General features: G+C 40.6%; 1 protein-coding gene across 1 annotated transcript; it reads left to right on the forward strand.

Moving 5' to 3' along the window:
• Positions 1-11,123: 11,123 nt before the first annotated feature.
• mrps25 (mitochondrial ribosomal protein S25) lies at positions 11,124-14,417 on the forward strand. The gene is made up of 4 exons (XM_056246957.1): positions 11,124-11,364; positions 11,573-11,679; positions 11,747-11,834; positions 14,123-14,417. The coding sequence occupies exons 1-4, from the start codon at positions 11,231-11,233 to the stop codon at positions 14,313-14,315; spliced, it is 522 nt and encodes a 173-aa protein (XP_056102932.1). The 5' UTR covers positions 11,124-11,230; the 3' UTR covers positions 14,316-14,417.
• Positions 14,418-15,172: the final 755 nt, after the last annotated feature.

A 15,172-nucleotide genomic window follows, 5' to 3' on the forward strand; every position in this document is an offset into this window, starting at 1 on the left:
TCAGTAGCTTAAAAAGAAAAAGTACATACTTGAACTTCCAGACTATGTTAGCCTGACTCAATATTGGTTAGCCACATTTGTTTTTTATGATAAACCACACACTCCCACTGTGACATGGTAAAGCATGTCAGGTCAGTGTATATTTAACCATTAACGCCATATGAGGTGAAATCTGCCCAAAATGTGCTTTGTGTATTTGAAACCCTACAGACTTACTTACTAAACTGGTGGTTTTGCATCGGCATGCTTTGCTTATGGAGCAAGACCATTTTGGCCTGAACTCTGAACATGTTTGAGTCTAAATACATTTCTTGTGAATCAAGTAAAAAAAAAAAAAACATTACTATAAAGTGATTGCTGTTGAATAAAGCAGAAAGTATACTTCGTTTTTTTACGCGTACGCAATCTCCATGTAAATATCTTTGTGTTGTTTCATGTACATATAAGGTACTAAAGTTTTAACCTCTTCGCACAATCTCTCGTCTATGTATGTAGACCTCTATTGTCGCTGTAACTCGCATGCGTTCTGGTCTGTTCTGTTTATTATTATTATTTATCTGTTCAGTTTTTCTCTGATTACCTTGTGAATCGACGACCTCAGGGCACGGTTGCCACCTTGTGGATAAACTACAAAAAGTTAAAATTACGTGTTTAAGGCCCTGTCCCAAATGGCACACTTCGGCCCTGTCCCAAATGGCACACTTCATGTGCACTTTCGGTCTTGTGGACTTACAATGGCTGCCGCGTGCGCGTGTCCGTTAAGTCCGTGAGACCGTAGTGTGTCCCATTTGTCATTTTTAGATCTCAGAAGGGTGCTCGCGAGCGCCCCCTCTGCGGTCGATTTGCGCCCTTGATGCGCACTTTTGCCGAGCCCGCGCTGATGCGGACTCCACAGCAGACTTCTTCCCGACATTCAAAGCGGCGTTACGTCGCGAAAGTGCGGACTCAGAGGAAGACCGCGAGTGCTTAGGGTTCCATTTGGGACAGGGCATATGTTACGCGCATACTTTTCTGTGCTCTCGTTTATAAAACTGTGCGAAGGATCCTTACTAAAAGTGTACGTGCGCCAGAAAGCCAAATAATGGCGTACGGCAAAAAATATTCAGATTTATAAAACCGTGCGTACACCAGAACCTGTGCAAAATTCCCGCTATAATCCCAGTCAGAGGAAGATTGTTTTCACATGCGTATCTAACCCCGAAATAACCATATATGGAGCTTATTTAGCCTTGTTTTACTATGCATATCCTCATCTGCATATCATTTGCATATGCATATTCACGGTACAAGACATTAGGAAAATATGAGATTACATTACATTGCTAAAAATCATTTAGTAGCCGATCCTAGCCGAATAAATAAATTAAATAGTATAAAATATATTTCTTAAATTCATATCTTTTCCACTGGCCAAATAGTATTTTTAACTGCTTTATATTTTTAATAGAAACAGATAGGCCTTAATGTGCATTATTGATCATTATTGGCGTGTAAATATTCTGCTATTATCATGCGCCGAGCAAACATTAAAACACAGCATGCCACAGGAAAAGTGTTCAAAAGCATCGCATCCACTTCAAATATTTCTATTTATTGGAATATAATTAACTTCTCGGTAATGATATCATGTAATTTAAGTGCTTAACTCCATTAAGAGGCTGGGATATTTAATCTGAATATGTATATCAGATGTAAAACAGTTTAAATCCTTCTTTTATTTATTTACACTGTTATTGTGAACATGCACTGTATTTCTGATTAGGACTCATGATGAATATTACAGATGTTTTCCTTCATCAGTTCCTCAGATCTCCATCGGTGTCGCCAAACGTCTCCGTCTCCAGATGTGCGTACGCATGATCAGAGTTTACTTACAGACGCACATTCTCCCGTCACGTTTGTTTAATAAATAACAACTTATCCATATATATAACATATATAAATAAAACCCCTATTGACGAAATTCGTGGCTTCGCGTACGCATAAAAAGTGAAGTATACTTTGGCCTTCTGATGTCCATTGACAAGTATATAATTATAATAAAGAGAGTGTATTCACTTTGTAAATGAGCATACAAACATTGACATCAACTTTAATCATTAGCAATGTCAAAATTAATCTTTATAGCAATTGCTCAGTTCTGTTTCACATAAGGGTTTATCGTTGTTTTACAATTCATCGCTACTTGGTCTCATTGATTATATCCAAAAGTAAAAAATATTTATTGTTTGAAAAGCATGACCCGTTTTTTATATGCTTTTAGCACTGGCAGACAATTGTTTTAAACAAAACTTTGTATGTATGTTAAGATGCCGAAAGTTTTTGATTTCAACCATCAGTGACTGGTTTTTAGGTGTTGTAAATAATGCCATGTTGTAATTCTCTGTTTTCATCTGTCCGTGAGACGATAAGAAAAGCTGTGCATGAACTAGCTTATGAATTTTATTAAATTCTATACTGATGTGGAGTTTAAATGTTGTTGCTTGAAGGGGGGAAAGGATATTTGCAGTGCATTTAGAAAGTATTCAGAGCTTTTTATTTTAATTTCTTACATTTTGCTATGCTGCAACCTTACACTTAAATGTTTTAAATTAATCTCGAGTTCATCCCTCGTAACAAGTGACAGCTAAAACCCAGATTTGTGATAACTTTGCTGTTTTTATAAAGTCCCCCTGTGGTGAAAATCCAGTTTTTAATGTTGTTTATATGTGTATGTGGTGTTTTTAATATGCTTTAAGACACACCATGTGTAAGTTCATAAGTCGACAGCATTGCTGAGTATTTTCTGCTTAAAACTGCAGTGAACCAAAGACAGTCTCAAAAACACGGTTTGAAATCGCTGGTGTTTCTGACGTCACAAACGACCTTGTAACCAATCAGGAGTGTGTTTCCCGTACAACGCCGTAACTCGCTGCTTCACTATCACAGTGCGATGCATCGTTGAAGAAATCAACTAGCTAGTCACGACTGTTTCAACAGCGTTGGTTAATGATGTCACGCAGGAGATGGAGTAATAACTACTTTTAATGAATCTGTGTGAGATCGAATTAATGTTCGATGTTTTGATATAAATTACAGACATGGCATCTGAGGACCATCTCATGTTTTTCTCAGTTATTTTGCTTTATTTCCAGATTCAATCATACACTCGTTCTTACGCACTAGAGCACGTTCACACATGCGCACACTTTTTTTTTTTTTTAAACGATGCTTTAAATCTCTTAAAAAACTAAAGCCCCTTTCACACAGAGATTCCGGAAAATACACGGATAATGTGGCCCCGGATCGTTAGATTTTGATTCATTCACACTGCCAGTGATTTTCCGGAATCTGTGAGTGCGTTCACACCATGGGTGTGTGGGTCCTTCCACAGAAAAATGTTACTGGAGTAAATGCCATTTAATTAAACAAGTAACCTAAATTCCGCTTCACGTCGTGCATTAAATGCACTATCCGTGGATCATCCCGCTGATACCTAGCCTGGCTAACGTCAGATGGGTCTGGGAACCACATGTTCATTTTCTCGTATTTGAGGCGTGGTTTACGAATGCCCAGAGACGTTTATTGGGTGCTAAGAATGTCTATCAAATGCGCCTGTACGTAGCTCATAGCCAATCGTTTCAATTAAACCAGATGACGTATGTAGAGCAATTAGAAATTAGACGAGGAGGAAGACGATGGGTCAGAGATTTATGTGTACACGATGGCGTATGTATCTAAGGCTGCATGGAAAGGTAACTTCGCGTCTGCCGCCATGTTGGATCCATAAGTATAAACAAACTGCTTCGGTGTGTCGCATAGACGTCGTCATCGTCTTGCCGCTCCCTCCCCGTTCTGTGATTGGTCCCCTCGCTGAGGCGAAAATCTGCTCCATGCTATCCAGACTGCCTAGCAGCGTGAACATAATCGCGCTGCGCAAAGGCAGTATGGGGAAACCCAGGCTAGCTGATACCATGGTCATTTGCCAACATTGACAACTTAAAGCTGTTATTGATGTTTGCAACACTTTGACTGGAAGGGTTACAACGGGCGGTTATTTTCGTCAGTTGCGGCTCGTTGAGAAATATAATGTAGCGATTCAGTGGAAATGGAGTTTAGTTTAGTAGGGCATTCCTCAAGTGGAATGGATTTGACTGACATCGCTCTGAAAAGCGAACAGACATATGTGCTGAATTAGAGACGGTAAAAGTGAGTGGGTCTGATATCATTGGTCTTAAAAAGTGGGTGGGTCTTGTCCCGCCCATATAGCAACATGACATCATGACTTTGCGTAAACATACACGCCACTTTCAAGTCAAGTGGCGTGTTATCTATACGCATTTTGAGCTATCCGCGTGTATGTCCACGCCGAAATCTTTTGCGTGTATGTCTACGCCATTAAATGTCCGAGTGATTCCGCGTGTATGTGTACGCCGTTAAATGTCCGAGCGAAACGAAGCAAAATCTATATCTACATCTGTGGAGCGATATTTCTTTTCCTAGGATGGTAGGAGAAGACTCATAAATGGTATTAACCCCAGTGACGGGTAGGTTTAGGGACGGGGTTGGGGTAGGTCATATATTTATATATACATAATACAGTAATATAACGTTAAGTCAACGGCGTTGATAAACACGCTGAAAAGCGATTATGCGTGTTGATAGCACGCCAAAAATGGAAATACGAATTGGCGTGTCATACATACGCCATTTCATGAGATCAGTCTGCATATACAATGGTTCCGACGCCCATGGTTCACACACATCCCGTAAAGACCATAGACAGTAAAAGAAATGGACACAGCGACCCCATGGACTTCAACGGAGAAAAGTGAAGTCAAATTGAAGCACTCACTTCCTGATTGCTAAGCGACTGCGCCGGCTCACACTGAGCTGAACGACGGAGATGTGACGTGGAAACCTCTCTGACAGCTGTAAGTCTTCTAGTAGCGGTGCCAAGAGGAATCTGAATCATTCCTTCCGAATCTCACAGAGACGGAGAGCGAGAGTAGGAGCTTTCTATGGGCTTCTCCCTTGACTTTATGCCTCCACGTCCCCCCGATTGCCCGCGAGCTTCTCCTCCTGTCTATACGGTAATTTCTCTACTGTGCGACAGAGCGTCCCGTGGTTATGACGCAATCGTTAGCCTATTTTTACAAAAACTGCTTCTACGGGACCATAACGTAAGATACAAAGTAATGGAGCCTTTTATACATTGTCGTGTTTCTTTAGAAATAAATAATGGACAGATGGAGTCTTTAAACGCCTCAGATGTAAAGTTATTCGCTGTCAAAGTGACACCAAAATGAATGGGAGTCAATGGGATGCTAACAGCAGGTGAAGGCTTGTTAGCCAATGGCGGCCCCTGGGAGACTTCAGTTTCCGGTTGGTGGATTACACCCTTGGTAAAGACACGTGACGTCAGGAATTGACATGTAACGTACGCGTCGAAAACATGTTGTGGTACAACAGCGGAAGTTTGCATTTTTGTTCCCGATTCGGTCGTACACTAACGCACGAGCGATCTCAGCTTCAGCGCGGATAGTAAGGAGCTCCTGGTCTCTGCTTCATTCCAGTTTGCAGACATTTTTTTGTTCTTTCTTTGTTGATGACGAACACAAACTTTCTTTTAACTCGCACGATAACTACGTCATTGCGGTGGCATGTGCGTTATCACTACGACACACCCCTTACGGCATGGTCCTGGCTTTTGTTCACACAGGGGGCGTTCCGGGACTGATCCCCGCAATGTTACTAGGTCCCCATCCCGGCATCGATCCCGGGACGTGTTTGCGTTCACACAGAAGGCACTCTATCAATTTTACGGCAATTTCCCGGGATCAGCGCGCTGTGTGAAAGGGGCTTAAAAGACGTAAATGACATTTGTATCATGTATTCTAAATAAAAGATAAAGATTGCACTGAATGTCAGCTTGTTAATTTTGCTCAAGATAAGGAGCAAAATATTCGATCTCCACATGTCACGCAAACAAGAAACTCTGCTTCTAACCGCAGCTCGAAAGCTGTCACTCAAACACAACTCTGCGATGCTGTTTGCGAATGTTCGTCAGAACTATAGTTTCGGTAAACACAGACTCGTTGAACTGCTGATAATGACAGAACTTGCAAACATAGTTAACGATGCTTTCGGGAAACGCACCCCTCGTCAACGAATGGATCTCTGAGCTGAGTGAGTGGAGGCGGGGCTCATTTGCATATTCATAGAACCGCGTATACTAAATTAGGCAAGGGTGTCGAGTTACATTCAAGATATTTCAAGACATAAATAAAGATTTTAATTAAATGTCATTTTGGTGATCAAAGATGAGTTTTAAGGGATAAAATTATTGACTACAGGGGGACTTTAAAAGAGTCAGACCCTTTGCTATGACATTTGAAATTTATCTCAGTTGTATCCCATTTCTCTGGATCATCTTTCAAATGTTTCTACAGTTTGATTAGAGTCCACCTGTGAAGATTCAGTTGATTTTTCATGATTTGGACAGACACACGAGGCTGACGGCTCCAGGAACAGGGCTGGACACCTATAAAACACACCTGAAACAGCCTGTCTTCAGAGGCCTTTTACATAAAGTGCACTAAGAAAATTGGGGATTACATTCCCAAACCTGCACTAGAATTAATCGGGGCAAAAGCGGTTCCATATAGGACCATTTAAGTTCACGCAATCCCACTAATTTGACCCAGGTTCAGAGAGTCAAGACAATAGCTGCGTCTGAAATTACACTTATTCTGAATAAATAATTACTTCACGACCGCTACGAAAGTATGTTCTATATAGCAAGAATGTAATCGGGTGTTGTGGAAATTCTTTTTAGACTTTTATCAATAATTGGAATGACAGCTGGAGATCTCAAAAGTTATAAGTATAAGAGTTTATTCTTGCAAGAATAGGCAGTTCACACTCAGACAGAGTCCGAGATGAGAAGGGCAATTCCCTTTTCTTTCGGTTCATATACACCAAAACTTCACACTTATTCTAACACCCCTTGGTTGTACGCACACTCTTGCACACATATGTCATCTAAACAATTAAGTATATTTTCCAATGCAACACCTTTTCTCTTAGTGCAAGCGAGCTTATCGTTTTAGAGACAAAACAAATTGTTCTTCTGCGAATGCTCTTTTTAACTCGTCTTCAGTAAATAAGGAAGAAGATGCTATGCAGCTTGCAGTTTCTTTTAACACCATATATGGTATAAGCTGGTTAGATTAAAAAATTCCATTACACGGGACATATACATCCACCATGATGTCATAATCATGTGACTGTGACCTACCAGCATCAGTTGCGACCATGAGATGTCTCAATTTCTAGGTGTTAAAATGAACTGCAACCTTGTCTTAAATTTGTCATCTGTCTTACTTCATACAAACGAATTTGACTTTTCTATAAGAAAAATGTATGTTATCGATTTGTTTCTATTATTAGGAAAATTTCATATTCATCAAACTAAATGGAGTAACTCAAAAACCCAACTTTGCTCATTTTAAAGCAGCCTTTAAAATGTATTTCGAGTATGTAAAGTTTTTAAAAAATCAAAAAGCCCAAAGATCTGTATCTCTGCTAAAGGAATTTAATATATGTTTGTGATGCCCCATATCTTTTATTATTATTGTTGTTTCAAGTTAAAACTCTGTAATTTTGAAAATTCAATACAAATAAATAAATAAATGAAAAAGTTGCGACCATAGAGGTTGCGACGCTTCACTGTCATTCACAAAGTGAGATAAAGTTGCGATTATCATTATTTTTAATATTATTCAGTGCGGAAACAAGCTGCCATAGTTATTTAATGTATGGTAACTCTACTTATTCGCTGATTTTCACTTTTCTTGTTGCATGTTTTCTCAACGAGCTCCCCCTACAGCTGTGGTGTGAATATTTCACAACACTGTCGTAAATTCACTTGCGGTGTCCTCCTCCCCTTTCTACCGTAGACGCGCTCATGTGCTTTTGTTATTAGGTGTGTTCGACTTCATGCAGCTCTGCGCAGACCGATCGGCGGCTGACTTGAAGCAGTGCATGCCGGTTAGAAATTTTGTCCGACTTGTTCGGACCTTTTTTACAGTCTATGGATCGGACTTGATGCAGCGCCGACGCCACATGACTGTGACGTATGCCATCAAAGTACCGCGAGAGTGATTCAAGAGTAGCCGGAGGACTCAGCCAGCTTCTCAAGAGCAGCTGCACGAGCTCTGACGACGACACAGCTGTTCCACGATTCGCCGGGTTCACCGCATGACAACGATCACGTGCGTTTCGTGTTTATTCTCACATCTTTAGTTCCATTAAAGCTCACAAATCAGTTTTTTATAATAGTAAACAGTCTTTTCATGTAGTCACGATGTTATATTGTGTCATGTTTATCAAAATAAAACTGATTAAAAAACATTGACTCCACTTCATTGATATAGGCTTATTTTGAACTTTATTCTTGTTCAAACAGATGCTGTATGAAGCATTAAAGTATTGAATGAAAATGTGTCTGAAATATCTGTGTATTTGGCAAATATTGCATTTATTTCACTTCAGTAAAGTATGCAAACACCACGTGAGCGGTCACTACGGGAACCAGAAAGTGTCCGACTTCACGGGTGCTTCTCAATGGGCCTTTCTCAATCTGTGTTCTTGTCTGTACTTGTGTCCTTGTGTTCTTGTGAAACGTCATCTTTTGTGGCCCAAGTACTGTCCCAATACACAAGTTTGCATTTTGGCAAGAACAGTTAAAAATCCCGGATGTGTTCTTGACACGCCCATTTTACCGAGGATGCATCGGTTGGTAACTTGTGTGAACTTGACGGCAGAAATATCCCAGCATTCAATTCGGCATTCGAGGAAGGAGAGGCAGGTCAATACAGTATTTCGTTTTTCTACAATTACGTACACTATTTCATCACTAAATTCACTTCTGAGAACATTTGATGTGAGAAATCAACTGTGTAGATTTCAAATATTGGCATTTTACGAAAATGTATGGCTAATCGAAAATGTGCTCAAACGTTTTCGGAAGTGAGAATCTCCATAAGCGCCTGCGGGTGTAACGTTAGCTATCGAGCCAACCGGCCAGTTTGCTCACAGACTCGTTTTTCCCCACAGTCAAGAGACCATTGCAGCCTGGCTGTTATCGTCAATAATTCTCGTTATGTTTGGGTACTGCAGACGGTGTCTGTGCGGGGGAATTATTGCGCAATACCAGCAAGAACACATCGTCTCAAACTGTCAGCAGCGTTCTGTGTGCTCGTCACCTTGTGATTTCATTCTTCCAAGAACAACTAGCAAGAGCGTTCTCCCCAAGAACACAAGTCCGTTCTTTGAATTCTTGGTTTTGAGAAACACCCAAAATCCCTCCTCGTCTCCTCGCTCCTCCGTCCTCCATCCTATGACCCGGAAACCAATCGAGCTCAGCCATCTTGAAGGACATCTCAATTCTCTAATTGCACCGCGAGGAGGCGAGGATCGAGGAGTGAGGAGGCTTCCAGAGGAGCTATGAGCGAGGATACACAGGTGTACCCTTTGCGGAAGTGTTTTATCGACTAAACATGACGCACGTATCAATTCTCCTCCCCCTTCACATCTGTCACAATCATTTGAATTTATACTTTACTTTTGTAGTTTACATAAACCACACAACTCACATATTTCAACAAGGTATCTTGCTTTATTATTATTTATTATGAATGTCTTAAATAAACTAACTTTAACAACATAAGGGCAGATCCTTTGAGCACTGCTGATGACGCAGTGAAGTGACGCTGGAGTGATCAAGTATTCCAATGTATTAAAAAAGCTTTCATTCAATTCCTCCGTCCTCGTTTTTTTCCCTTGCAGCCTTCCCTCGCGTCCTACAGGGGGCGGAGCTGAGACGCGAGGAAAGGAAGCGAGGAAAGGAAACGAGGATGCACAAATAAGAAATGAGAAGCACCCCACGTCTCCGTTTGCAGCTCCTCCCCGCCTGCACGCGGCAACTCTCGCCGATCGCTTACATCCAGCCGCAGCCGATGTCGAACACACCTATTGACGGATCCGGTCTCTTTCTCGCTCGTTCTCGCTTCTCACGAGACTTCCTATTTCCAACTTACCGGGACGCGATATTTTTTTTCACAGGATGGTAGGGGAAGACTCATGAATATTCATTAGGGAACTCATCCCTGATTGGTCTTAACCCCAGTGACTGGTAGGTTTAGGGGCGGGGTTAGGGGTAGGTCATCAGACCCCCAGTGACGGGTAGGTTTAGGGGCGGGGTTAGGGGGTAGGTCATCAGACCAATCAGGGATGAGTTCCCTAATGAATATTCATGAGTCCTCCCCTACCATCCTGTGAAAAAAATATCGCTACCGGGACGGTAGTCCCCATGTTGCAAGGCTGGTTTTCATTCATTCATTCATTTTCATTCATTTTCATTTTATTGTCCACAATGTGGAAATTTGCCTTCGGTCTCATACAAACAACAATCAAACCGACAACAACAAAAACAACAAGAACAACAATACTAACACACAGACATCTTCAGGGCAAGATGCAGCACAGCAGTGGCAATTACGTTACAACACATCAACGGGACGTGTTGTTCAGCGTCCGAATTGCATTAGGAATAAAAGAATTTTTAAAAATATTACGATTTGCCCTAGGTACTCTGTAACGTCTGGCAGAGGGAAGAAGTTCAAACTCCCTATTGAGTGGATGAGAGGGATCGTTTGCTATTTTAAAAGCTTTTCTCCTGAGAACTTCCTCGTACGTGGAACTTAATTGTTTCTGACTTGTTCCTATGATTTTTGAAGCTCAAAAATTCCGCCTGGGAACGCTGGGGGGAGCGGGGCAAGTCACCATTCTCACCAGAACAGGTTATTTAAACATCCAAATGATTTATAAATGGATTTATTAAGTTGAAAAAATTGCCAAGTGCTGCTTTAAATTAGTTTGTGCTGTCTCTGCGGCATTTTATTTCACAGTGTATTTCACGCCTTAAATAATTTATCCTTAATACTGTTTTGTACTTTTGTTTATCGCAAAAAAAAAAAAAATCATAACGTATTTAATAATGTAATTGCTTGTGAATGGATTTATTTAGTTTAGTCTGTAAAAACCCGAGTGATTGTTCGCTCCTCCAGTCCTCTAGGCGGCGCGTGTATCTGACGTCATCAATAAGCGCGAGACTGGAGCAGCATGAGCCGATGTGTTGGGATCACGTCTGTGGATCATCAGTGTTACGCAAATAAATCATATAATCATGCCGATGAAGGGAAGATTCCCCATACGGAGGACGCTGGAGTATCTGCAGAAAGGAGAAATTGTGTTTAAAAAATCTGTGAAGATTATGACTGTCAATTACAACACGCATGGAGATCTGAGTGAAGGAGCAAGGTCAGAACAACAACATCAACAACCGCTGACTTTATCTGCCAGAAAGGTCTTATTGAAAGAGTGTTAATCGTTTTCACAGTCAATATGTCGGATAAAATACTATTTGTGTTGTGTAATGTCTAAATATATGAGAATTGAAGGTTAAAAACATGACAGATGTTTCAAAGTCACTCGTGTACTTGAAGGATAATTTGAATGTATTTGACAGGAAGTTTGTGTTCTTCAACATTCCTCAAATCCAGTACAAAAACCCCTGGGTTCAAATAATGATGTTTAAAAACACGACGCCATCCCCTTTCCTGCGGTTTTACCTCGGTGAGTGTTTTACTCTCAGGCTGTTTTCTGATCGGCTTGATCCTCTAACCTCTGCCTCTGTGTTCAGATGATGGAGAGCAAGTGCTGGTGGATGTAGAAGGAAAGCATCATCAAGAAATCACACACCATGTGAAGAAGATCCTTGGCAAGCCGGCGTAAGTAGCAGAGCATGATGTGCTGTAAAGTCCCCATGAGATCAAACTCGCGTCACACTTTATATTAGCTGTGTTTCACTACTTTCCCGTCGGAAAACCTTGAAGGGAACGGCGGAGAATTAGACTTCCGGGTCCTGGCGTCACACCTCTACTAGCACTGGTCATTATGGAAATTATTCTGTGGTTTAATTTGCACGTCAATCACACGCAGAACTATCCAGTCCCATCACACTTTTATGGGATTTCGCGCTCACGCTAATTTGCCTTCTTTGGTAAATCGAGAGTGTCTATTTACACTTGAGGTGTAACGGTTCTTGGTAAAAAAGTAAAGGTACTGTTCTCCACCCACGGTTCGACACCCACGGCGCATCTATAATATGGTTTATTGAAAATAACACAGACAGACAGAGTTCGGCTAATGCATGTTTCTGTCGATGGACACATTTTGGGTTCCCAATACATTACATCAGCGATGATCCCAAAAAAACCCGTGGACAAAACAGTCACTCTTTGTAAACTTTGTTCATTCAGTGTATCAATAAATTGGATCCATGTGTTATATTTTAAAGTGACAGCAGCCTAATATTCCAGTCTGTATTTTTAATGTAAATCAAACAACAAAAGACAAGGAAATCACTCAGTGCTCTTGATTTAATAGCTTTTGTAACTTTAATAAGGATTCATCTTTAATTTATACAGTCAAATATGCAGTGTTATTTTACATTTGATTACTTTATTCAATTTCTGTAATGTTAGACATACCTACTTTATTTTATTTGTATCTTTGCTCTATTGTATTTATTTGTGCTGGTGCTTGTAGTTAGATTATTTGTTCTTATTTTCTTTCTTTATATTTGACAGTAGTTATTTTTTCCCTGAACACAGCACGTACCGAACCGTGCCCCTAAAACTATTTGAGCCGCTAATTTACACTAAGTGCAAGTAGCAGAGGCTATTTACTGTAACTCCGCCCACTGACGCCTGATTGGGCCAAACTAAATTACGGAAAAGGCTGGATTGTCAACCGTAGCAAATCGAGTTCGAATCCATCTTTGCCTTTTTCTCAGTTATTTTGCTTTATTTCCAGATTCAATCACAGACTCGTTCTTACGCACTAGACTAGAGCATCGGTTCGCAACAGGGGGGTCGCGGCCCACAAGGGGGCCTCAGCGAGCTCTGTGGGGGGTCGCGTCATATTTTGAAAGGTTTGAGCAATGATCATTAAATAAAAGTCCTTAACTTATTTCTGTTCAAAATTTACAAAATGTATATAATGAGCGAGTTCATCATGAATCCATTTTCCAATCCGTGTTTTTGTCTTATCCTGAACCACTATGGTACACCTATAATAGGTGTTTACATTGGGACTATTTTACACTGGTTCGGATCGCTGCCGCTGCGGAGTAGCCCAGTACCTGCGTGACTCGTCATAGACGTACACAGAGAGAAGTAGTTCCGGCTACAATGTTCTTCCGAAAGACGCCTTATTCTGTTAATAAACGCAAGATTATTATCGCTCGCTATAGCGCCAAAAGCGTAAAAAATAAAGCCTCACATTGATAAAGCCCCACAAATAACATGCAAGTATTGAGACAGCAGTCATTTAGTAATAGCCTATATTCTTTCTTTTTTTACCTAGACACCAGTGTGAATATTTTTGCAAATAGGGCCGATTTATAGGCTTCTCCTAGGCTTACGTTTTTAAATTACAAAGGGCCTACTGATGTTTTTGTTATTGTATTTTCAATATTATAGGCTATTATTTGTGCATAAACATACCGTTTGTTTGAAAACAACATATTTTGTCATCCTTCCTGCGAGCTTACAAGAGCGATAATATCATTAAATGTGAAGGGGGGCCCTAAAATATTTTCTTGGGAAAAAGGGGGTCTCAGCAGGCGTAATGATATGACGCAGCGCCTGAAAATAGGCCACCTTCCGTCAACACAACGGAACTATTTTCAGGCGCTGCGTCATATCATTACGCCTGCTGCACTCATGGTACGGCAGTAAAGTTTCTTGATTATTACGCAGGAATGAGAGTAAACTGCTTCTAACCGCAGCTCGAGATCTGGCGCTCACACACACAACTCTGTGACGCTGTTTGCGAATGTTCGTTAGTACTATAGTTTCGGGAAACACCGACTCGTTGAACTGATGATAACGACAGAACTTGCGAACATAGTTGGCTAACGATGCTTTCGGGAAACACATGACCACAAAATGCCATAATATAAAGATATAATGTGCCTGTGCTCTGCTCACCCACTTCTGTCTTTCTTCCACAGTCAAGTTCTCGAAGCTGAAGCTCTGGCTAAGATGGAGTTGTCAAACCCCGCTAACTTCGGAAACAAGAAATATTTCCTGCGGGAGTGTATGAGTGAAGTGGACGGTCAAGTTCCTCATCCCGGTCTTGTCCCGCTTCCCAAAGAGATGAGGGGCAAATACAGGGCCAAACTGGCTGCGACATCCGACGGCTAATAACCGCTACAGTGACAAACGCTTTGGACTCTGGAAGAAAAATCTTAATTAAACTAACGTGTTATTGGTGAGTGAACGTGATTTTGTAAGTTTAACCCATTAGGGAAACTGTGATGGACTATGGAAAGCAGACTTAACGTGCAAAACAATGTGTTAAAATAAATACTTTCTGACCACATTTTCTAGCCCTAGTTTGTTTACGCTCTTGCCCTTTTCAATGACATCATCACACACATCGTTAAAGACGGCAAGCGATGATTGGATGATTTTAGAAGTTAAAATCGCATAAAAATATCATAGTCTAAACAATATATACATAGTGTTTGTTTCAACTGCATCTGTCTTGGGGAAAAAATCAGCAGTGATTGATTTGATGTAATAATTACACTTTAATTGGTGAGTGAACATGATTTTGTAAGTTTAACTCATTAGCTAAACTGTGATGGACTATGGAAAGCAGACTTAAACTTGCAAAAAAACAACAACTTTCTGACCACATTTTCATTCAGTCGGTTTTATTAATTATTAGTGTTACATTTATGATTCCTGATATTGCTCGGTGTAAACACACAACATTATCCAAAAGCAAATGGACAGGTTGTTAATATTACTCATAAATCTGTTGCTCTGTTGACAAAAAAACATGAGTAATCACAAAAAGCATTTCATTCAGCAACTCTATGCTAGTGTGTTCTCATACCGGAAAACCAAAAGAAATAAATCTGTTCTCTTCAGCTCTTCAAATACAGTGTATATTCTGTAGAGGAAAGCCTTGACGAGTTCATGTAAGTTAATACACGACAGCGTTGATGTGTTTGTGATGGGTACAGTGAACAATTCAATGAAGGATTATTAAA

Source organism: Rhinichthys klamathensis, unplaced genomic scaffold, assembly GCF_029890125.1.
Source record: "Rhinichthys klamathensis goyatoka isolate OS25496 unplaced genomic scaffold, OSU_Roscu_1.1 h1tg000040l_1, whole genome shotgun sequence".
NCBI lineage: Eukaryota > Metazoa > Chordata > Actinopteri > Cypriniformes > Leuciscidae > Rhinichthys > Rhinichthys klamathensis.